At 38.9% G+C, this 26,657-nt stretch overlaps 1 protein-coding gene across 1 annotated transcript in view; it reads left to right on the forward strand.

Annotated features, from left to right (window-relative positions):
* The window catches only part of LOC136886749 (gastrula zinc finger protein XlCGF46.1), a 50,039-nt gene that overhangs the window by 12,200 nt on the left and 11,182 nt on the right, over nt 1-26,657 (forward strand). The window contains exon 4 of the mRNA XM_068230941.1: nt 14,130-14,396. Coding sequence (XP_068087042.1) covers nt 14,130-14,396 — 267 coding nt within the window. The remainder of the gene's footprint in view (nt 1-14,129; nt 14,397-26,657) is intronic.

The raw sequence follows: 26,657 nt of genomic DNA on the forward strand, positions 1-26,657 counted from the left end.
AGCTATTTTTTAACATAGTGCAGCATGTCTCTGAAATCTTATTTCAGTTTCTCGCATGGTATGTACAATTTTGAGACCTAATGTGTCTTTGCATTGTTTAATTTCTTCGATACTTATGTATTTAATTTGCTGTAGGCTGATGATGACCTACTGTTAGGTCAAAACTAGTCACTAAACATATATGTAATTTAAACTCTGTACAGTTTGTATTGAAAAGGTGGACGTTAATAATACATTATTTTAACTCTTTTGAATTAGACACTCCGAAAAATGAAGATATCGGCCAAAGAAAGACAAGGGCCACGGCGTGAAAATCAAAGCCTCCCTGGGATTCGCAACCTAATACTGTCAGCGTCGAAAAGAATAAGAGTTGACCAAGGGAGCTCAGATAGTATAGATGAAAGTGAGGAGCCTGGCACAAGTGTGTGGAAGCATTGCCAGGACTCAGCCTAGGGCCCCGTGGCCGCCAACCCACACTCCCAAGTTAAGAGCCTCTGGGGCCCCTTTTAGTCACCTCGTACGACAGACAGGGGATACCGTGGGTGTTATTCTACCGCCCCCATCCAGAGGGGGTTAACACTTCTGTGAAATGTGGATATTGTCTTTTCTGGTATATATTAAACTAATGTCAAATGGACCTCGTTTACAGAGTTCTGTCTAATCGTAGCAATATATTGGCGTTTTGGAAGGGAACATAATTTATATTCCTCAATGAAGATCATTCCTTACATTAATACCAAGGTACTTAGTGTTCCCCATGAGGTACTATCACTCCATAAACACAGCAAAACTGAGAGGACTTTTCCTCTTGGTGAAGCTTAGAAATTCTACTTTTCATCCCATTTGCCATCATACCATTATCCGTTGTCAATCTCTCAACATTGTCTAGTTCCCCCCCGCAGTCACTCACAATCCTGCAACCTCGTTTACTACTCTCTAGAGTGAAACATCATCCACAAATAGCCTTATCTGTGATTCCAGTTTTACTCATACCGGTATTCATATATTAGAAAACATAAAGGTCTAATAATACTACCCTGCAGAACCTCCCTCTTAATCTTTTCACATACTCCAATTCTCTGAGTTCTGTTTTCTAGAAATTTAGCCTCCCATTTAACCGCTCTTTTGTGTAGTCCAGTAGCCCTCATTTTCATCAGCAATCTCCCATATTCTATCCTAGGCATTCCAAAATCGCAGGCTGCATATATTTTTTGGCCCGCAAGTTCCTTTAAAAAATATTTTTTTAAGAAATGTGAAGAAAGTTAACAAAAATATTTCATAGCTCATTCAAAAATTCATTAAATTTTACACCCTTTATAGAAGTATGATCAGAGGTGATATGTATTGCACGGCAGAAATTAAGAAAAGAATTGTCATGGCAAAAGAAGGCTGTAAGAGTAAATCGAAATTACTTTATGGGCCACTAAACAAAGGTTTGGGTAAAAGACTTGCTAAGTGTTTGTACTTAGAGCATATCACTGTATGGCGCAAAGACTTGGATATCGCAAAAGGAAGACGAGAGAAGATTGGAGGCACTAGAGATGTGGGGTATGGAGGAGAATACAAGTAAAATGGGAAGACCGGGTAAGGAATGAGGAGGTATTACGAAGAGTTGGAAAAGAATGAAGTATGTTGCAAATCATTAGAAGGAGAAAAATGAACTGGATTGGACGTTGTTTGAGGAGGGGCTGTTTACTGAAAGAAGGAATAGAAGTAATGGTGAAAGGCAAACGAGGAAGAGGAAGGAAAAACTTGGCACACTACAGGCAAAAGTGGAAAAGGTTCATCGCATGATAAGACCTGCCAGTAGGCAGGATAACTGGATGATGTTGATTATAGACCCAAGTCAAAACTAATTCATTCTTTAATGTTATTTCCTGTTTTTAAGTATTCACTTGGTCTGAATAAATTATTTTTTATTTAAAAACTTATAATCCAAACTTCAGCAGAAAATGAGCCCTCACAGATGCCAGTGCTGGTTCTTAACTATTATAAAAGTGGCTATGGGATCCATACCAATTCTTGAACTCCATGCCACCCTCACTGTGGACATTTTATGCAACGTACGAGGGGGGATCAAATTAGACGGGATATTATTGTTTATTTAAATTAATTTATTGAAAAACACAAGACAATTACAGTTTATTTTTCCACATAGTTTCCTGCTTTGGAAATTCATTTGTCCAAGCGTAAAAAGAACAGGGTCGTGTCACCAGCCAGTTGGTCACAAAGTCTTCCACACTCTCATCATCTTCAAATCGTTGCCCTCGTAAAGCTACTTTAAGTGGTGTAAACAAATGGAAATCGCAAGGTGATAAGTCTGGGCTGTAAGGAGGATGATTAAGTGTAGTCCAGTGCATTTCCTTTAGCTTGGAGACAGAGCTGCCGTATGGGGCCGCACATTGTCGAATCGATTGATCTCATCTTTTGCGGTGATATGCAACCCTCCCCTTGTTCAACAGCTCACAGTAGTATGCAGCATTGATTGTGCATCGCTCATGAAAGATATCAATCAGCAAAATGCCTCCCTGATCGAAAAAACTGTTTCAAGAACCTTGCCAGCTGACAGTCGGGTCTTGGCTTTCACTTGTGCTGCCTCCCTTTTCCTCCGCCACTCCTTACGCACACGCATCCTTGACAATGTTTGATCACTGGATTGTGCAGTCAATCTCTGGCAAATTTCCGCCGCTGTAATTCCTTCAGGAGCAAAAAATTTTATAATTATGCGTTGCGCAGCGGAGGGGTGCACCTGTTGCTCCAACATCGTGAGCGTTACTGACGAAATGGCGGGTAATATCTAACAGCACGCTCTCTCCACTCCTAACAGTCCCGCCTATGAATAGCAGAAGACCTGGGCCAGTCCTACCAGCTGTTGATGTTCAGGAACAAAAATCCTGTTTATATTTGATCGACCTTCGTAGCATGCGAATACAAAGAAATACTTTGATTGCCAATGGTGTGAGAAGCAGTTTCAATTCTTCGTTCTTCTCTCATTGGTAGTACTGGCTGGTACTCAGTGCTACACATTTGAAGACATTTTCAGAGAAGTACTCCTGGAAGTACAATGTTGGGATTCTAGGCTCTTACAACTGTATATCATTGTTCACTTCACACTACTTCCACTAAATTGTATTTTTTTTACTACATAATTAATTTCAGTTTGTCTGTAGGTATTATTTTACTTTTTGTCATTTCAACAACATTTGTCATCTGTCAAATAATTCAGATGAACTGACATTGTTCAGTGCTCTTCTTCCAAATTCAGTAGTCCTGAGTATAATATTGTTTATTTTTAATTTCACTCTTTTATGCTATTGCAAAATAGTGTTTTAAGAAATTAAAATTATTAAACCATCGTTTTAGTAACTGTGCATATTGTTCCTGTTTGTGGAATTTTACGAAAATTGGCCTATTATTAAAATGTGGCCTGGGATCATGCCTGAGGTTTCCAATGTGGCCCTCAAGCCCTTACAAATTGGAAACCCCTGATCTACTCTATCAAATGCCTTCGATAGGTCAGTAGCGATACAGTCCATTTGACCTCCTGGATCTAAATTATCTGCTATATCTTGCTGGAATCCTACAAGTGTAAATGTCTTTATTATCTTAGATAAATTTCAGTAATTCGCCAGAATTAGTCGCCTTCTCTATCTGGACGTTACCTTTATATCCAACTACCTTTACATATTGCTGACTGAATACTTCCGCCTTCTGTAAATCATCACTTATACACTCCACTTCTTCATTGATGATCCCTGGAATGTCCTTCCTGGAACCTATTTCTGCCTTTAAGTATCTATATAATCCTTCCATTGCTCCCTCAAATTCATATGTCTGCTAGTTATGTTTGCCATCATTTTATCCTTAACTGATTTTTTTCTCCCTAAATTCAATTTCCCAGTAAGCGCTGATTTTTTTTGTTAAATTCAATTTCCCAGTAAGTTCCTTCAATCTCTCCTTACTCCTGCAACCATTCCTCACTCTTTCTAATCTGCACCTCCTTAATCTCTTTATTTCCCTGTCACAATATAATTGGTCCTTGCCATTCCTTACCACTTTTAAAGGTACTTACCTCTTTTCACACTCCTCAACAATTGCTTTAAACCCATCCCATAGGCTGTTTACATTTTTATTTAATATTTTCCGTTTATCATGATAGCTTTTTGAAAAATCCCCCCCCCCTCCTCTTTGCTCCTCTTATCAACCATATGGTATTGCCTATTAGTGGTACGTTTACAGCATTCCTTTTTATCACATTTATTTTTTACCACAACAAAACCAGCTGCATGATCACTTATACCATCTATCACTTCAGTTTCTCTGTAGAGCTTATCTGGTTTTATCAGAACCACGTTTAGAATATTTTCCCCTCTGGTTGTTTCCGTCACTTTCTGATTCAGCTGTTGTTCACATTCGCTTCCCAGTTAACATTTGAGCTCCTATTCTCTTCTTTCTGAGCTAGTTATTGTCCACGTTTCACTTCCGTACAATAACAGGCTCCAGACAAAAGTCTTCAAAGATGTCTTTGTAATTTCTATATCACTGTTCCAAGTGAGCAAATTTCTTTCTTAAGAAGGGCCTTCCTTTTGTGTGCTAATCTGGATTTTATATCCTCCGTATTTGTGCCATCGTTAGTTATTCTACTACTCAAGTAACAGTGTTCATCTTCTTCCTTTAAAACTTCATTTCCTAATATAATATTTCCTACATCACCTGACTTTGTTCCACTGCACTTCACTGTTTCTCCAAGACAGTGTCTGTACCATTCAGCAATTTCTCCAGATCTTCTGCAGACTCAGATTAAATTACAATATCATTGGTAGATGTGAATTTTGATTTCTGTGTGTTATATATTAACAAACTGCAGCATTGTCTCACCCCTTTCGGGGTTGCTGCTGCATTTTCATAGGCTTTGATTCTTAGTACTGCAGACCTATTTTTGTACAGGTTGTAGATAAACCCTCTTTCTCGCTATCTGATCCCAATCCCTTTCAGAAACTCAGAATAGCTTGGTCACTTAATACTCATTCGAGTGCTCCTTATAAATATGTATATGAAATAGCTTGGTCCAATCAGCATTACTGAATGCCTAACTAGATCTACGAATACATGTACATGTACATGAGCTTGTCTTTCTTAATTCAATCCTCTAAGTTCAGACGTATTTTTTTTTAAATATCATTTTTTCTGTACACATAAAATATTTGCTTCATACTTCGTTTTTATGTCAGATTAGGTAGACAAGATTCGAAAATAGGTTCGGTTCAATTTTCAACTGTCTGTTATGTTATGACAGGAAAATGGCAAAACAGAATTTCTCAAAAATTGATATTGAAATTCAAGAATTGCTGGGTTATGTGTTAGGGTATATATTATTTGGAACAGGCTTTTCAGTCAGCCTTAAAGTAATAAATTACTGTATTTCTCCAAATGCAAGACTACGTTTTTATCTCAGAATTTCTTGTGAAAAATCAACGGTTTTCTTGCATTCGCGACCTAACAGTAATGGACGCCACTGGCGGCTGCCATGGTAACCAGGCTGCTTCCCTTCACTCCCCCCCGCCCGTGCAAACAAAACTCGTTGACGTTCAACATCCGAGTCTTTATTAGGCTTATACATCGCAAGCTGTGGCAGCCGATTGTACAGTGCCTCCGTGTAACACGACAGGTTCTCCGAAAACAGTGAAGGGAGAATGACATTCTACTAGCCTCTACAAAGCGTTTATCAAATTCGCAGAATGGCATCGAAACATTACTCTCTTGAGCTAACTGCAAGATCACCCATAATGTACTTCCAAGCCCCAGCTGCGCAGGAATAGCAATGATGCGAGCCTTGGAATTCTTAGAAAGGACACGTCTACTCACTGGCAGAGTTACAACATGTCTACTGTACCTGACGCTAAGTAAAAGTAACGGTTTTATAGACAGCAGGAATATTTTTGTTATGGATTGTCGTATTGTAGGGACACATGGAACAGGTATTGCTGGCAAATTTTCAATGGGTTCTCATTAATATCATGATGCCAATTTTAAGTTAATGGTTATTAAATACACGGAAATAAAGAGTAATTGTGCAGTCGCAAGAAAGTACAGCGTATATAAAGCCATCGTTTGGTGTTAGTGTGAAGACAAAGATGGCTTTAAAATGCATACTGTTCAAAAAATGCATTCATTGGCCCGCAACAAGGACACTTTCAAGAAGTCGAAGACGAAATTGTGAGGTATGTGCGCGAAAAACGCAGGGGCGGAATGACCATACCACGGCGCAATAAACTCGTTCGTTGACCTTTGACATCCACGTCTTTATTAGGCCTGCACATTGTTAGCCACTGAAGTCGGCCCAACCCGGCAAGTGAGACGTGCCTGTAGCAGCAGCTGGTTGTGCCTGACGCTGAGTAAAAGTAACAGTTTTATAGACAGTAGGAATATTTTCTTGACGGATCATCGTATTTTTGAAACACATGGAACAGGTATTCCCAGCAAATTTTCAATGGATTCTGTTTGATATTATGATTCCAATTTTAAGTTTAAAGAAGTCAAACATGAAATTGTGAAGTATGTGCACGAAAAACGCAAGGTCAGAATGGCCATAACATGAGATACGGTACAGATAGGGGTTCACGAAGAGGAATCCCCTGAACTTTCAAAGGTAGTATCAGATACCTGTAATGTAAAGTATTGCAGAACTAGGTAGGATGTACTTACTTGTGTGTGTTCAATTTTTCTCAAATTAAATTTGAAATTCGTTATAAATAAAATTATGATTTCATTAAGCACATTTTAAGTCCCATTTAATCTTTTTGAAGGATCAGGGGGGTCATCTTGCATTCAGTGTCGTCTTGGATTAGGAGAAATACGGTATATGCAAGATTTCAAGTTACAATACTTGAGAATTCTCAAAGGCGTCTAATGCAATCTACACTATAACAAATACCCACGCTTCCACTAATAATAAAAATAGCTCTTCAAAAGATCATATGGAAATATAAAAATCTTTTGGACCTGCTCGACCAGACCATAATTAAAATCTTTTTAAAAAGGGAAACACTGAAAACTGTTCAGGAGAGATGCTCAGGTAGGCAGAGAAAAGCGGTACCGCAACATCTTCAAAAAATGGACAAAGACTTATCGATCTCTGCAGAAACCATAGCCTAATCTTGAAATTCACATATTTCAAGAGAAAATCTAAAAAGATAAAATCAAATTTTAAAAATCCAGGACATAAACATCCGCTTCACACTCGCAAGATAGAAACTCACCACAGTATGAATATTTTCAAATCCGAAAAGTCTGCGAAGATCAGAACATTTAAAAAAATGTACTGGGATGACCGCAAGACCCCAAAAGTCCCTTTGAAGAATCTTAGGTAAATGGACTGACTAAAGTGATCTCCTGCTGTCATAAAAGTGAAAGTAGAAGCTGAAGAAGAAAAAGAAGCTGAAGATTTGATAAGTGTACAATGTTGTAGCAATACTAAGGGGTTTACTGACCTGCCAATCATTACAGATTTTCTGTTATCTGTACTGATTTCATGATAATATAACGGTTAAGGGTATATTTATTATGTGAATTCAGTTTTTAAAATTTTTACTTTCCACGTGAAAAATTACAAATGTGTAATCTTGGATAAAGCAGTGGGTGATGATACCCTATTTACTGGTGTATTAGACCCTTTTTTTTCCCACTTTTTACAGCCAAAAAAATTTAATGGGTTCCAGTATATTTTGTGTAGTGAACACATGACTTCTAGGCTATAAATTGTACATGTAAACATTCTACACTGTTCTTTAACAAACTTAGGAATGTATTTGAGTTATACTGGTTTTATGTAGTGAACACATGACTTCTAGGCTATAAATTGCACATGTAAACATTCTACACTGTTCTTTAACAAATTTAGGAATGTATTTGAGTTATAGTGGCTATTTACGTTGGAAGCCAGTATTTCTAAATGTAGAAAGTCAATAAATGGTAACACGTCTTTTAGGCCTACATATAAAGTAAATATAATCCGTTTTAGTTACTCGTATCATGTAATTCATTTCATCTCATTAATTCCTCTGATGAGATTGAAGTCAGGAAGGGCATACGGTCGTAAAAACTCCCTACGAACAATCGTCTCACTTCATACTCGACCCCGTGGAGAAAAGGGATAAGGATATCGTATTATATTATGCAATATTGATACAAAATAACTCAATGGACAGTTATTTGTTTCTGTCAGTTGAGCAGTAGGCCTACCGCACAGTAAACCTGATCACTGCTTTCATTTTAATTGTCTTGCACCGCTAACTTCCCTGCTACCGGCGTGTTGTCATTCCAAGTGCCGTCATCTTCACTGCCATCTCGTCAGCCCTGCACTGCAATCGAAACAGAGAGCATTCGAGGTCCCATCTTTTTGAACCTTTTAAAAATAGTTTTGTTTCTGACTATAGTGTCTCAAACAGTGTGAAGCTATTTCCAAATGGTTTCTGGAGGTGGTCTCTGATATTCCCAGCTGGTGCATGTGTAGCAGAAGCCACTCCTTCTGAATAAAGCCGTGTTGTTGAAAGCATGTCAAACTACCAGCTAATAACTAAGTGTATGTTATGAGTTGTATTACCGAATGTAATACATAGTGACTTCAAAGCATTCTTTTAATAACTGTGGGTGTTGAAAGCCAGACCCTTATTTTTAAGTATATTTCATGCTTTTTCTCTACATTTATCACATCAGGACTTACCTAAACAGCTGTAAATGGGATACCGGTAAGAGAGACCGCATTGTTTAGGTTAGGTATGCTATCGCCCGGATAGTGCCAAAAGTTCCACGACAGAAAGAATAAAAATAAATAACAGGAAAGTATGTCCGCATTTGTGTATATCTACAGGTGTGGCGGTAATGCGTTTTGTTATCATAATGTTTAATTTTGTACATTCCTTGTCTCCCATTTTTTTATTAACACACATCCTAGTATATTTTGTTTGGCATCTCCGAAAATCGTTGAATGTAAATGGGGACATAAAAAAATCGATATTATTTGTTAGGTGCTTTGGCGAGTAAAACAATTGTGATTGGATTGTTTTTATCATATTATAAGCCTACTTCTCTCCCAAAAAAACCTATATTGGCCCGAGTTACGAGGTATTGAATGATCCCTTTATCAATGATCTCTCCTGCCTGTATTGATGGGCCTACCAAGAACTGTGAATATGTGTTAACTAAAGTAAACTCGTTTCCTCATACCGAGGTGGTGCAGCTCTTTTTTAGTCAGGTCCCCAGTGGAAGGGAGTTGCACGTAACATTTTTACCGCAAATCAACTTTTCTGCCATTTGTAAATCTCTGGCAATACGGTACCGGGAATCAAACTCAGGCTCCCGAGAACGTCAGCTAATTGTGCTAACCATTACACTGGTGGACATTCTTAACTACAAAACACAGACATATACATATGACTGATGCATGCTTGCAATGTGCGGGTCAGACACAAAACTATTCACCTATTTGTGCGACATCATCAGAGCTGCAGTAGGCCTGCGCTACGGAGGCGGACATTTCTTAATTATGAAACACACATGTAGCACATGACTTCAATACGTGCTTTCATTGCGTGGGGCGTATGGACAAAACTATTCACAAATTGTTGTTTTGTCGTCAGAGCTGCATAAGGCTTGTACCCGCTTCGAAGTGGAATCATTGTTCTTCTCTGACGAATTACGTTGGGGGGTCTTGTATGTGAGATTTACTTTTTCATTTTCTTCATTTCGAAAAGCCAAGGGTGGTCTAATACACGAGTAAATACGGTAGGACATCACGGTGCGCAAAGTGCATGTGCCCATTCCCATCATGCGTCATCAGGGAATGCATATTGTTCCTGAAACATGTGTGAATGAATAAATAATTTTCAATCATTAAAAGTGTATCGACAAGGTGGACCCAACATAAATAAACTATTTTAAATAGTTTCTTTAACACATTGACGACGGGCCCCGAACGGAGGCTGCTACCCCATGTAGACCGGATAGTTCTAGCCTCCAAGAAGGAATTTACACTGCTGCACTCAAAGTACTGTAACTCGAAAATTATTCAAGATATCGACCTTGAACTGGAAGATGTACTCACTACGTTGCCGAGTAGTCTGTACGGTGTGATACCTTTCGAAGCAATACCGTTTGTGGTTCCATTTAATAGTCTTACTAAGCACTGTGTAGAATGAATGCTCTGTTTGTGCCTTTCGTTTACTTATTGTTTTCAAGTATACAAGGATTTCTCTTTTCAGTTACTCCATGTTTATTGTTAGCTGTTAATCATCAGAAATATCTAATTCACTGTCATTCGGTACCTATTATAACCAGTCTGTACATAATTAATTACAATTATCGGTAGTCGTCGGCTACTGAATACACAGTGCCATGTTGACTTCCGCATGAGAGCTCTTGGGAATAGCTACTATACATATTCGACATTATTTTGTTAAATACATGAAGGTTTAAAGAAGGAACGATGCAGCGGTAATTTATATCCCATGACTACACCGTAAGCCAATAACAAATTGCTTTGTCAGTAGTGCTATGCAATCGTTCCAGTTGCAGTTTCTGACCCTGCGGGGAATTTGTTCAAAGCAATGTTTCCAGATTCAAAAATGGTACAAAAGTATGGCTGTGGCAGAACAGAAACTTCTGCAGTAGGAAAACAAGACAGTTCAACATTTGCAAGGCATGCCATTTTCATTAGCTACTGATGCTAGTAATGATGCCAATGATGTTAAGGTCTATCCTCTGGCAGTGTTGTTTTATAATGTAGGACTGGATCAGGCATGCACTTTACTTTTATCATTATTAGAGAATGTTCATAATACAGGAGCCGGTCAATATTGAACATATCCTGGTTCAACTCTTCTATTATCTTGAAAAAAAGTTCCAAAAGACTTAGCACTTTGAAAGTATATCAAGAGATATGTGGTTCTAAACATAACAAGATTTTGAAATATCTAAGTACTTGTTGGCTTTCTCTCCTTGAATGTATCACCAGGATTCTGGATCAGTGGGAGGCCTTAACCCTAATGTTTTGCAGTGGACCAAAAAAAAAGTTCACAAACTAATTTAAAATGGGGAGGAGGAGGGGTTGGTTATTTTTCAGGACAAAGTTATATTGTTCTTTCTTCAGAGTGTACTGCCCATTTTTAGTGATGTATATTTGTCTTTACGACAGGATACTCCTGTTATACATGTGTTGTGAAGTAAACTTAATGGTCCTTTAGGAGACTGGTTTGTAAGGTTTATTGAATCATCTTGTGTACAAGCAGAAGTTCCTTCAATTACTGAGGTGAAATTCAAAAGTGTTAGTAATAAGCAAGATTAGGAGGGGAGAGGGAAGGAGGGGGAATTATGGAGGGTGATGCGGTGAAATTGTGTGGCGTGACAAAGTGTTATGCATAATGTGAAAGACAGTATTCGGAATATTAATATTTTTAAAAAATTCAATGAGAAAGTCGAACAGGATCTTTGGTTTCTCGGAGATATCATTTAAGTTTAGGTTTGGATAGAAATATTGATCTAAATAAATATAGCAGTTTTCAGTGACGTCTAGTAAAGAACCTTTGTTTAGAACTTCTAATACCTCAAGATCTTGATCTATTTCAGTAAAGTTGTGTTTAAATTCTTTTATATGTAGGCCGACCGCGTAAAAACGATTGTGCTTTACAGCATTGACATGTTCTGCATATCTGCTTTTAAAACTGCATCCTGTTTGACCTAGGTAAGAGCTATTGGAGTCTTGGCAAGAAAACCTATATACACCTGATTTTGAAAAAGGACTACTTTTATTTATTGATGAAGAGTTATGCAGGATCTCTGTGCTTCTATTGTTAGCACGAAAGCATATTTTAATGTTGCGTTTTTTAAAAACGTTAGTGACGTTGTAAATTTCTGTATTAAAGGTAAATGTAGAAAACGTGGCAGTGCTAGTATTGTCTTTTATTAGGGTGGTTTTTGGGCGGTATCTGAATTTATTGATTATTCTTTCAATAAAGGTATCATTATGTCCATTAAATTTTGCTATACAACGAATGGTGTTCAGTTCTTTATTTAAGTTTTTTCTGGACATCGGAATCTTGATTGCTCGATCTACCAAGCTATTATATGTAGCCGCTTTATGTGTTTGAGGATGTAGTGAGTCGTTTCTTATAGTAGTGGCCGTTTGAGTGGGCTTTCTATAAATACTATATGTAAATGAAAAGGGGTGCCTATTGATTGTTAGGTCCAGAAAGTTGATGGAGTTATTTATCTCTGATTCTAAGGTAAATTTAATGTCGTGATCGATGTTATTAAGATTTTTGAGGGTGGATGGCGCCGCGTCTATAGAGCGTTCATCTAGGATTATAAGTGTGTCATCCACATACCTAGCCCAGAATTGGATATTGGCAAATTTGATGTTATTGTCGATGGCGGTGTGCTCTAGGAAATGAAGGTAGATCTCTGCTAAAATTCCTGAGACCGGTGAACCCATTGCCACACCATCTTGTTTGTAAATGATCTTATCAAATGTGAAATAATTATTGTTAATTAGTAATCTTAAGATAGTCATAAAGTCTTGAACTTCAAGTTTACTTAGTTGATTGTTAGCTAGTAAGTTTTTTTCGATTATTGGGAATAATGAGTTGGTTTTTATACTGGGATACATGTTGACTATATCAAAGGAGTGCATTGAATGATATGGTTGAAGTTTGAAACTGTGTAGTTTGTTTACTAATTCTGCAGTGTTCCTGATGGATTTATTTGATGAGAAATTATAATGTTTATTAAGAAATTGTTGGGTAAATCGAGATAATTTGTATAAAGGACTTGGTCTGTAGTTTATTATGGGTCGAATAGGGACACCGGTTTTGTGGATTTTGGGTAGTGCTTTAGCTGTTGGCAGACCTGGATTCATAGTGATTAACTTTTGTTTTTCCTGTTCAGTGAGGAGAAAAGATGTGTGTTTTAAAATTTGTTTCATTTGTCTTTGAATTGATTGTGTTAGGTCCTTCTTAACTATCGAAAAGGAGTCATTATCTAAGAAATGTTTGGTTTTTTGAATGTAATCTGTTTTATTCATAACGACTGTTGTGTTGCTTTTGTCGGCCTTTGTAATAATGAGTTGGTTATCTTTGACTTTCTTTTTAAGATTGAGAATGTGTTTTCTTTCAGTGAGGGAATCTTTGTTGTTTTTTGTGATAGATGTCGCGGTACGATTTTTTGAGAAAAAACTTTTATTTAATTGTTTTTTTACGTCCATTCTGAGTTCGTCTTGTAGGTCATATGGCATTTTGCTGATAGCAACTTCTGATTCAATTACGAGTTTGGAGGCTGTAAAGGCCAAGTTGAAGCAAGGCCAGTTGTGCATTTGGACCTTTCGAAAGAATTCTTATATCGTCCTCATCTAAGTTGGTGTTGGAAAGATTAAATACTGGTGGGTGGAATTGTTGTAAAGTATCATTACAGACTGTAATTTTAAATTTTAGCACAGTGAATTCATCCTTGTTTTTTTAATTGTAACACACTGTACGTTTAGACTAAGAGGTCTACAACCTCGCTATTATTGCTTATTGTTTTAATTCCATCCTGTCTCATTTGTTTTCATTCTTTTCTTCATTGTATTTTAACATATTCTTTTAGCATCAGTTATGCTCTGAAGATGGCTCAAACGAGTTGAAACATGTATGACTGATATTAACTCCATCTAAAGAGGGAGATGTGTATGTATTGAATAGGAGGACATATTAAATTTCCTTTGTAAAGTGAAAACCGTCGATACAGAATGATTTTAATATCTTGCAATCCTCTCTAAAGGTTAAGAATAATTGGATAATCAAAATTGAAAAAGTCCTTCAAGAAATCAGCATAACAGACAAAATTTTATGGGACAGAATGTTGGTGAGCAAACATCACTTTGCTGAAAATCCCAAGATTGGAACAAAGACTGCATGGACGGAAGAACGGGAGGAAAATCTCAGCAAGAGGATAAAGAGATTCGGGGAAGAGAAGAAAGCAAATTTATCTGCTTAAAAGTTAAATTGTGCTCCTTGATTGGGCATAATGTGAATTTATTTTTCAAAAAATATGTTAATGCAGTCAATTAAGTATTTCCTCTCTCCTTTTTTTTTTTTTAGAATTATGTTGCAGTTGCAGGCACCGGTCCTTACACCTGTCTCCGATGTAGCAAGCAGTTCCAGTCAATGGCAGCGTACCATGTGCACAACGCACGACATGCACGACATACCGCCAATATAGACCGTCCATTTCAGTGTCCTACATGCAGTAGGAGATATCACTCACGTCCAGATTTGAAAAGACATTTGCTACGTCATGCAGTTTCCCAGCAACCATCATCCTTTCACATGTGTCTTCGCTGTGGTATGTTCTACAAGAATAAACAGGTAACATTACGCTTTTTTTTTTTATTTTTTTTTTATGTAGATAGAGTACCGAGGGAAAAGATGTTGGCCATCTGGATTATGAGGTTAGGGATACGTTATTACAGGCAATCAAAGGCATTTATGTTGAGATAATCAGGCTGCAGTGGGAATTGAGGATAGAATTAATTAATTCTTGGTTCAGAGTAGATAGATATGTTAGACAAGGCTGTAATCTGTCACCATAGTTGTTCATAGTATGCATGGATCATCTACTATTCTGCCGTCATCGAGAGTACCGAAACTGATCTAAACAAAGAACATCATGTATCCATCCGTGGTCTTGCCGTTAATTGGAGAAAGAATAATGAATTAGGATTAGTTTTTCTATAAAACTCTTCACTTTCTTGTAAACATTTTTCATGTTAAATTTGATACTAAATGATATTTCTTGAAAATTTGACATACGGTGCCAGTAACTTCAGTATTAAACTTACTATGTTAAGCGAAACATGTACCATTTTCACATCTATGTAACAATTGTATCCTAAATATAAGGATTGTAGAGTATTGGATTGGTGGTTTTTAATAAATCTGTTTGAAACTTTTACATACAAGAGATCCCAATATAGACCATTCGTTTTCCTAGCTGTCCCAATGTTAGAGGCATTTAAAGGACAAGGGTTGACGGCAACGAAAAGAAAATTTAAAACGGGCTTGACATTTAAGATATGCACAACACAAAAATTAAGATTTAACAAAAATAGCCTCTTACTAGACGTTGCCTGAATGACTCACGAATTTACAAATTCAGAAAAATGTATGTTTTTACAAAATCAGATTGCTGGATTTTTTTATGACAGTGACTCTTCTGGAATATTCTACAAGAAAAAGTAAATAATAAAATCAGCCATATATTGTAGCTGCGCAAAATTAAATAAATGAAAGAACCTCCTTCCGCATCATCATCATCCTAAACTATCTCCAGTTTCCCGGGTGTGGTATATGAGCCTCCTCCATCTCATCCTGTCCTTGTACCATTCTTCCTCCACCAACTTGTCCCAACCATGATCTCTCAGCAGTACATCGTTCTTAACTAAATCTATCCATTTACTTCATGGCCTTCCCACGGGTCGTCTTCCTTCTATTTTTATGTCAAATTCCTTCATTGGCGTTCTTTTTTACTGGCATCCTCTTCATTTCACCAAACCACTTCAGTCTTGATATCTGAATCTTATTGAGGAGAGAATCATCTATTCCTACTTCTTCTTGAATTTTCTCATTCCTAATCTTGTCTTTACTGGTTTTCTGTTCTGGATCCTGTTCTTGGATAATTGATCTATCTTAATAAATTATCCCATGAAAAGTCATTTCAATGTCTGTAAACATAATGCCAGCTGCATTACTTCACAAAAGAATTACATGTCCAACTTTGTACACGTGGTCGATGACCATGCTATCCGTAAATGTAATTTGTGCACTATATTACAGAAAAAAACCCGTCTTTGTTTGTTGATGATTTTCTAGGCATATTTGACATCATCTAAGCATCATAATGTATGTTCTCTAAATGAATATAGTCTCTCAACTGACTCATTTTTTTTTTTTTTTGTTAACAAACTCGAACTAATATTTGAGTCATAAACATCCTTAAATTAATATCTGAATATTTGAGTTGACTGTTAAATAAGCCTTACAAGACGTTAATTACATTTTAAGTTACAGTTTTATAATTTCCTTTGTTGGTACTTGCTCATTTTTACAAAATTGATCGGTCTTATTCAGTTCAAATAATTCACTTAATAGATGGATTAATCCTGTCACTAATCTTTGCCTTAAGAAATAAACAAACAATCCTTAGTAAAAGAACAAAAGCACTGACAATGCCGGAATAATCTGGCACACAGTGGTGAACACAAGGTCAGATTAGGAACCATATTTCAAATAAATGACACTGGAATATATTTCTAACTAGAACCACATTCATTCCATGCTCTCAGGATACTCGAAATGTATTTAGTGTTATATTCAAACCCTAGGCTTTATTTTTCGTCCTGACTTTTATGGGGGAAAGAAGGTGGGATTGCATGGACTGATGACCTTGTGATTGAACATGAATTATCACTTAATTGATTCTTCCTCTGACATTGCAATGATTTTCTTCTTGTTGTTTGGGCCTACTGAGGACGACGGGGCTCGTTTCGACTCCTTGTATGGAAATTCTGTTTTTTCTTCGCCCAGAAAGCTTTGAACTTCTGGCTGTGTGCTTGTTTCCTTTCCTCATTCCACTTCGGTCGGGTGGTGCCTGTACTCTGTCTGCTGGTGAGAGACTCTGGAAAGACACCTTGAAAGATACTGCCGGAATAAATCACGATCCTGTATGGTTTGTTCTGAAATCCCCAGCTGTTCTAAGTCGGACTTCACTGTGGTGATCCATTTATTTTTGGACGCTTTCCCTCTGCCTGTAGTGGTAAAGATCTTGCTGGTAAGTCTGTATGTACTCATATGAGTCAAATGCCCATAGAAAGTCAATTGCCTCTTCCTCATGGATGTAACTATGTCTTCTTGATGGTCATAGATCTCATTGTTGTGCCTTATCCTGTAAGTACCATCCCCTTCTCTTATTGGTCCGAAAATCCTCCTTAGTATTTTTCGTTCCTTGAGCTCTAGCTTCCTCAGTGGACCTTTTCTGTTCATCAGAAGACACTCAGAGGCATACAGTATGGACGGTCTTACTACTGAATTGTAATGTTGGAGTTTAAAGTTCTTAGAGAGGCACTTGGATGTATAGATGCTCTTACAGGTATGGTAGATCCTTTCCAACATGGTGCATCTGGTGTCTATTGCTAATGTATCATTCTCGGTTGCTGAAATCCACTCCCCTAGGTACTTCACTGCAGGAACCTTACAAATGGTGGTGTTTTCCAACGGTATAGTACAGGGTGTTTACAAATGAATATTGGAGTTTTAACGCCTTATAATATTGAATACGTTAAACTTACAGTTATACATTATATGTCAAATGAAAGAGCAACTCAAACAGTTTTGTTTGTTGGCACCAGTGCGCATGTACGTGCAATGGTTTCGCCGCTAGACAGCGGTAGTAGTACGTCGTTATGCCAGTGAGGTGGCACACCATCTTGATGGAAAATTAAGTTCTCTGGCTCATTTTCTTCCAACTGAGGGAAGAGCCATTGCTCTAGTGTATCGAGGTAAGAAGTACCAGTTACAGTACGTTCACCATAAATGAAAGGCCCATAAACCTTTCGCCGGGATACGGCACAAAAAACATTCACTTTAGGGGAATCTCGTTGCATTTGTACCAACTCGTGAGGATTTTCTGAGCCCCAGATGCGCACATTATGAGTGTTTACATGTCCACTAAGGTGAAAGACCTATTCATCACTGAAAACAACACGATTCATAAACTTATAATCATGTAACAACATGTCGTTTGCGAAGTTGGCACGTAATCTGTGGTCTGCCGGCTTTAGAGCCTGTAATAACTGTTAACGGTAAGGACGTAGCTGTAAGCGTTTTCTTACAACTTTCCAAACGGTCGACGCAGGAAGTTGTAATTCACGACTAGCCTTCCGGACTGATTTCTTTGGGCTACGAGTGAATGACTCTCTCACTCGCTCAACAGTCTCTTCACTTAATCTTGGTCGTCCCTTGCTCTTCCCTTTACAAAGGCAACCGGTGTCTTCAAACTTATGATACCATCTGCGAATGTTGTTATCACTTGGAGGATCACAACCGAACTTAATGCGGAACGCACGTTGCACAGTAACTACAGATTCTGTCTTTGCAAACTGCAAAACACAAAAAGCTTTCTGTTCACTAGTCCCCATCTTTGCTACTACCGCTGTCTAGCGAACTGCGGCGAAACCATTGCACGTACATGCGCACTGGTGCCAACAAACAAAACTGTTTGAGTTGCTCTTTCATTTGACATATAATGTATAACTGTAAGTTTAACGTATTCAATATTATAAGGCGTTAAAACTCCGATATTCATTTGTAAACACCCTGTATGTGGGACTCCCTTTATGTTAGTTATGAACTCAGTTTTCTTTATATTGACCCTCAAGCCGGTTTAAGCTGCTATGGTATAGAGGCTGTGTTGCTGGTGAGTAGCTTCTTCTACGTTGTTGGCTAATAAGGCAAGGTCGTCGGCAAAGGCCAGGCAAGGTACACTGAGATTATCTTTCTTGTAGCCAATTTTCAGTCTACTTCCTGGAGGTAATGTGGCAGTCCATTCCCTGATAATCTTCTCTATAACGCAATTAAAGAGAATGCAAGAAATTCCATCACCTTGTCTAACTCCCGTTTGGATAGAGAAACTCTCTGAGAGCTCACCTCTAAACTTTACTTTGGAAGTGGTGTTCTTCAGCATAGCCTGGTTTAGTCTGGAGGTCTTCTCATCCAGGCCTAATTCCCATAGGTGGAGAAGAGGGTCTGCCTATCTATTGAATCATATGCCTTCTGGCAGTCCACTAGTGACTACCCATTGGTGTCCGCCATGATTCTTGTACCTCAGGATTGTCTTGAGGTTCTGTATCTGCTCTGTGCAAGATCTATTTGCGCGAAAACTGGCCTGATATTCACCTAATTGGGAATCCAGTTGACTGACCACTCTGGTTTGCAGGGCTTTAGAAAAGATCTTGTATGTAACCGATATTAGAGAGATGCCTCTGTAGTTGTTGAGGTCAATCTTACTAACTTTCTTGTGTAGAGGATGGATTACCGCTGAGGTCCATTCCTCAGGTAAGATCTCCGTTGCCCAAATATCCTCTATGTTCTGATGGATGCTTCGTATGGATTGTTCGTCAGCATGTTTCCACATCTCCGCTACTATACCGTCTTCACCTGAGGCCTTGTTCTTTAGGCTCTTGATGATCTCCCTTATTTCTTCAATGGTTGGCAGTGTGGAGTCTCGGTTTCTGGAAAGAGGCTCAGAGAATGTGGCCAACATTCTGATGGTGAAAATTTTTTCGACCAAAGGGACTCGAACCGGCTAACCTCGGTGTCAGACCGTTTAGACTTCAGCGCCTTAACGATCATGGCTAAAATAAGTACACAACGAAAGGTTATTTTCAGAAAGTACATACTTCACTCTATTTTTCGACGTAGTTGCCAGGTTTGTTCAAACACTTATCATACCTCGTAACCAATTTTAAAATATCCTCTTCATAGAAACTTGCCGCCTGCTCCGACAACCAAGAGTTCACTGCCGTTTTCACGTCGTCGTCGTCGTCATTGTAATGGTTGTCATTCAGAGTGGTCGTGTGAATCGTGTGTGGCTTGCCGCTCAGCAATCAATTAATGAGAACTATAGTCGGTCATGTCTTAAACGAGGTAAGGCAGAGTACAAGAGAACAGGAAAGGAGCATATTGCAAATATAAATCATGAATTAATAGTAAATAACAGTGTATAAAGTAAAATACAAGTACAAAATCTAGAGACGGCCAGGGTGAAATTAGTGAGGTTAAGTAAGACGAGAAACAGATCACCCACCTGAAGTGAAAACGTTAGGGAAACACTCGGAGGAGAAACAAACAGATCGCCCACGTGAAGAGAAAATCTTAGTGAATCACTCGGGGGAGAAAACACATAAGTGTTTCGAGGGTGGTGGAAGATTTTAATGCACACAGCAAAGAGGAAACGTAGTTGCACGTAGGGAATCACACGAGGAAGAGACCGCATACTTGTATCAAGGGTGGAGGAAAGTTCGACCCACACTGGAAAGAGAAAGCATAGTTGCACATGGCGAATCACAAGGGGAGGAGATTGCATACCTGCACAGTTGTATTTAAATGCGGACAGACATCCTCTGATATATATGTATATAGTATATGGTAGTATATATAGTATACCGAATAACTTAAACGTGCGCTCTCACGGCGGTAATACTAGTGCGTGATATATCTGTCTATAAAAGAACTAAGTCTCTTTTGTTTCGTTTGTCGTCGTAGCCACGGCCACTTAGAGAGTTTTCAACATGCCTGAAATAGCTACACAGAGCGATCTAAAGGGTTTCTGCAGAACCTGCAAGAACGATTTTGATAGTGATTGCTACTCGGTGGAATGCGAAGGATGCAGAGCTTGGCATCATAAGAAATGTGCTGGCTTAACGCAGGGGGAATTCGATACTTTAAAACGAACTAACTGCAAATTGGCATGGGTATGTGATGAATGTAAAGCAAAGATGAAAAGCTTGGGAAATTATGAGAGCACTCTGTTCAGAATGATGAAAGATATAGAAGATATGAAGCAATATATGAAGTTGATATTCGTAGAGAACAACTCCTCAAGAAACCGCGGAAGGGAGGCAGAAGTAGATATAGGGAAGAGCATAAGTGAAAAGGAGACCAGGCCAGCGGATGAAGTAGCGCACCCCCCGCAAGATCGCAGAAACAGCGTGAATAATGAAAAACGATCATATGAGATCTCCCCAGCTGAGCAGATAATTATAAACACGTCCGCTGTAGCTACTAAGATCAACACAAATGAAAAGAAAGGGAAGGGCGATCTTGATAAGTCATGGAAAACTGGAAAGCGAGATGGAGCGCAGATGAGGGAGGAAGTTTACCAGATAGTGGAAGAAGATAACAGTAGTTTTAAGCCTGACGCAAGCAAACGTGGAAATAGGATTGTCTCTCAGATGACGAGACAACTTAAACCAACACCCAGACAGGACGCGAACGAAGCTCAGAAGGGAGTCATCAGACGATGGGAAAGGAAAGATACGGATGGCTATACAGATGCTGGCCCGCATGAAGTTACCGTGCGAAGAGAGGGCGACACTACCCCCTGGAGAAGCGATGGGACCGAACCTGCAAACGCTGAAAATACCAGACTCAAAATGACACAAAGAACACAAAGAGGGACAGCTATAACATCCAAAGGCAACTTAAAACTAAGGGCGGGAGACAGGATGGCTTGGATTTATATAGGCCGAGTACACCAGGACATAACTCCAAATGATGTAATCGACTACTTGGGGGACGGGGGGATCAAAGATGGAGTTAAATGTGAAGAACTTCGAACCAAAGGAGAAAATAAAGCCTTCAAGGTCGGAATTCCTCTAGAAAGCAAAGATTACGTCTACGAGCCAGCTTTCTGGCCAACGGGCGTAATTTTTCGGCCCTTTCGTTTCAGCTCAAAGAGACAGTGAAACTTCATGGCAAATGCGAGTCTCAGAAGTGAATCTTTTACTATGGAATGTTGAAGGCATGTTAAATGTTACCAACTTAGAGCCAGAGAATATCTTTGATCGCTACGACGCAGTGATAATGTTAGAAACCTTCCTGACCTCAGAGTGGACAGCAAACAAGCATTACACAGTTAACGTACTAGCAGAACAAGGACTCACAGGAAGACCAAAAGGAGGAATCACATGCCTCCTCACGCCGAAATTCTTGCCCTTTAAAGCTATATATAGAACTAATAATGTCTTAGTAGTAAAAACTAAACTGTGTATTTTCATCTGTGCGTACTTCCAACCGGACTTCAACTCTCTCCAAATCATAGATGAAATAGGCACAGCCTTGAGCACAACAAACAGAAATGACGGCATCATCCTTGCGGGTGACTTCAACTGCAGAGTAGATGTCCCTTCGCAAAAATCAAGAGAAGTTTTAGAATATTTGGAAGAGGAAGGACTATCCATGGTTAATAGAAGCGATGACAAAACATACATATGTCATAATGGAGCCAGCACCATAGACCTGATCTTTACAAACCTGGGTAAACTAAAACCAATAGGACAGAAAATTATCCTAAACCCAGTAAGGAAACATCAGATGGTAGAAACCATGCTTCTGATTAAAGGTGATTATGATCGAGAGGAGATTGAAACCCGTATGATATCGAGGAAATTCCTCCAGCACGATTTATGTGAGACAGATAATCAGGCAATTGTGAAGATGGTGGTGGAAGGCAACCTGGAGGAAGCGGCCAACAAGCTAGAAAATTTACTACAAGGCACAGTCATTTCAGAGCCTACATTTAAAAGGAAAGCAAAGCCTTGGTTTAGGAGAAATTGCTACATGGCAAGAAAGACTGCACTGAAAGCGCTGCACGCAGCCCTTGAAGCCCCAAACACCAATCTACTGGAAGATTACGCCAACAAGAGGCGGACCTATAAGGCACTCGTAAAGCAGGAGAAAAAGCTATTTCAGGAGCAGGAAGAACAAAGATTGATAGAAAAAGCAGAGCAATGCCCGTATAAAGCTCTTAACCCAAGACGCCCAAAATATCCGCGAAATATTCCTATTGAGGTTTGGGAGAAGCATGTGGGCCACGTATTAAGTACAAGAGACACACGTCCTTGCAGTATTCTAACTCAAACACCCACGGGAGAAAGAGACCTAGACACTGTACGGTTTACATTCAAGGAAGTCGAAGATGCTATAAACAGCTCCAAGAATAATAAGGCTTGCGGTCCGGACAATATCTACAATGAACACATCAAAATTGCTTTCCCGACACTAAAAGAAGCAATAACATATGTCTTGAACCAATGCCTCAGGCAAGGAACGATTCCAAGCAGCTGGAGAAAGTCCACAGTCAAAATGATATATAAAGGAAAGGGAAGCACTGAAGACCCAAACGCTTATAGAGGCGTCGCTCTCGAATGTACTATGCTAAAGATCCTAACAAAACTCCTATGTCAACGCCTTACTAGAGAAGTCGATTCCAAACTACCAGAAGAACAATTCGGTTTTAGAAGAGGGAGGAACACGATTCAGGCCATCAAGTGTCTAATGGATGATATTGAAGCAGGTACAACTAGAGCGGGAGGCAAGCTGTATACCATTTTCGTCGACTTCTCCAAAGCCTTCGACTCTATCAGCCGAAAAATTATAATGGAGAAACTAGACAGATTAATGAGAAGCAATGCAAGTCTCAAACGACTAATTCAGAACATACTGGCCTCAAACTGCATAGAAATTAGTGACGGAATAGCGAAGTCCAACCCAATTCAACAAACCACCGGTGTACTACAAGGGGATCCACTAAGCCCACTACTATTTATAATTGCTACGGCGGACATCACAGAAGTAATCCCTGAAGAAACAAGCATATATATGTATGCAGACGATATCGTGATTGCCTCGAGGTCCAGCGAGAAACTGCAAGAGACACTTGACGCGCTGGTGAAATGGACAGAAGAGAATGAACTTCAGTTAAATGAGGAAAAGACAGTAACAATGACATTTAGGAAAGGAGGGAAAGCATCAGAGTTTCATATACAGGGGAGACCTCTAAAGAATGTATCGAACTTCAAGTATTTGGGGGTCACACTACAAACTAGAGGTAATGTTTTCTCTACCCACATCAATGACAGGACAAATGCAGCAATCAGAGCCATCAACGACATACAGAATTTGAATAAGCTATCTATCAAAACAGCCCTGAAAATATTTGACCTCAAAGTGTCACCAGTGATCACCTATGGATTAGAAATTGTATGGCCGCATCTAAAAATGAAACAGTTCGAGCAATTAGAAAAAGTGAAAGCTACGTTTCTGAAAAAGGCACTTTGTGTCTCGAAGTATACGCCTTCAAGGCTTGTATATGAGTTAACCCGCGAACCTTTCTATGTAGAAGATGTCCGTTGTCACCTACCACTACCAACTACACCAACATATCTACAGTTCATAGAGAAATTACGAGCAAAGAAGAGAGACATATGGAGCGAATTTTACTCGACGGACGCAATGGTTTACAAAGACTGGCAAGCAGGAGGATTTGAGCTCAGACACATGATTACACGCTTTGCAATACACGGATTTCATTACAAGCTGTGTAAAACAAAGAAGTTCCATCAACCAGACACGGACTGTGTATGTGAACGTTGTGGTAAGAGCTGTGAACGATATCATGCCATGAGCTGTACTTGTCGGCGCGAATCGATGATAGCCTTCTGCAGAGATGACTAATGTTGTGTATTAATGTAAATATCATTTGGCCATTGGCTGCAATAAAATATTATTATTATTAATGGTTGTCACTGAACTGATGTTTGAGGTCGAGAAACAGATGGTAATCACTCGGCGGAAGATCAGGACTGTAAGGTTGGTGGTCTAAAACTTCCCAGCCAAAACTGTCCAATAAATTGCGGGTCTGACCTGCAGTGCGAGGTCTTGCATTGTCATGGAGAAGGACAATTCCCAACATGCCACGTCTTTTGTTGTGAATCGCTCTGCGTAGCTTTCTCAGGGTTTGGCAGTATGCTTCTGCATTGATAGTAGTTCCTCGTTGCATGAAGTCGACCAACAAAACACCAACGCCATGATTTTGCGCTGGGACAGATTCTGTTTGGCCTTCACCTTTACAGGCGAGTGTGTGTGTGTCCATTCCATGCTCTGTTGCTTCTTCATCATAACTAGTCAAGAACTTCATCGCACACTCAAATCTTTGGTTTTTTTGGTCCTCTGTTAGGAGTTTCGGGACCCAACGGGAGCACAGTTTCCTGAACTTTAGGTGTTCAGAAACAATGTTGTAAAGCACTGACCTCGACACGTCAGGAAATTTGTTTTTGAAAGCACAGAACAGAACCGTACAGGTTAGCTACAGAGCTGAAACTGAGCACAGTTGTTCCCGAGGCATGCCGGTACACGATGCACACGCTCGTTGCGATATGCGCGCGAACTACTAGTGTCTATAACAAAACGGACCTTACTTAAAAAACACGCTTGGTATAAATAATCATATAAAGGTAAATGGTAAAGAAAAGGACATTGATTAAATTCATAGGTTGGGGAGAGTTAAAGAGAAAAGACCTATTAAAGTTATACTGATTTCGGCTCTGAAGGCGAACAAAGTCATCCTCAATGTGAGGAACTTAAAAGGAGAAAGGATTTGGGTGAGAAGAGACATGTATAGAGACTGTCATGGAACAGAGATTATTGCAATTTTATCTAGTAAAAACTAGGAATTATGGAATAAAATCATACATAAGAGGCAAACGTTTTGTAGTAGGTGACGGAAAGTGGTTGCGTATTTGGTCAATTGCATAGCTATGGGAAATGGATATGCAGTTGAGTTCAGCGCCTGAGGAAGTTCATCAGCTGTCTATAGAGCAAGAAATTTGCCAGTCATCTGCCTGCACACTGGCTGACAACACACAATCTGATGACAACAGCGACCTTCCTACTCTATGGAAGAACAGAAGACAGCAGAGTGACAAACGCACAGTGGAGGGGGATGGACAACCCGCTGACTTTTCGAGTTGACACGAATTCAGGGAGCAGCGGACCATCTGATGACAGAAGCAAGACTCTGGCAGGGAGTGGTAAATCTTTGAGTTTAACAGACTTCTGGGCTAAGAAGGGCAAAGGACAGAAAGACAATATAGACAAAGAAATTATTAGAACTGGAGAAAAAGAGAGTGACTAGAAGTAAGACAAGTAACTTGACTGAGGGTAAAAGTAAGAAATAACTAGAATTGAATATTGGTACAGTCAATATAGAAGGTTTTTTGAATAAGTTAGGAAATGAACAGATGAAATTATTAATGGCAGAAATGCATATCATTGTTTGTTGAGAGTTAGATAGCACTGGTATATGAAGTACATATTGAAGGTTTTAAAGCGTATAGCAAGACAAGGGGCAGGAGCACTCGTAAAGGTAGATATCTCAGTGGTATTAACCTTGATAAGGGAAGAAATAAAGGAGAAAATTGAAATAATAGAATTAGATATGGAAGAAATACTTTGTGTGAAAACAAGGATAAAACAGAGAAGAGGGATGTTAATCTATGTCTTGGTTTTGTATACAGTCCTCCCGAGGGCTCGATGTTGGCAGACAAAGAATTTTTCACTGAGTTAGCATTAGAAATAAATAGATTAAAGAATATGCACGAGGACATAGGTATTGTAATAATGGGGGGCTTCAATGCGAGGATTGCAAACCTAAATAATAATTGGAAAAAGAACTAGTCAAGATAAAGGTTATAATAACTATGGCAAAAAATTATTAGACTATGTGGAGCAGAAGAACTCTATATTTTAAATGGGTGGTGGCCAGGAGATGAAAGGGGTAATTTAACATTTATAACAGAAACTGGTGGTAGTGCTATTGATGTAGTAGTATTTTCTAAGGAGGCCTTACCACTCATAAAGGAGATAAATGTTAAAGGTTGGGAAGAATCGCATCACTTACCCATAATTAGGGACCTGAGAAAATCGTATTTGCGATAAATGCACATTTTTTAAATCTTGTACTGAATCCAAGCCTACGGTAATTTTAATGTGGAATAAAATCATTTTTACACA

The sequence above is a fragment of the Anabrus simplex genome, chromosome X (genome assembly GCF_040414725.1).
Source record: "Anabrus simplex isolate iqAnaSimp1 chromosome X, ASM4041472v1, whole genome shotgun sequence".
Lineage (NCBI taxonomy): Eukaryota > Metazoa > Arthropoda > Insecta > Orthoptera > Tettigoniidae > Anabrus > Anabrus simplex.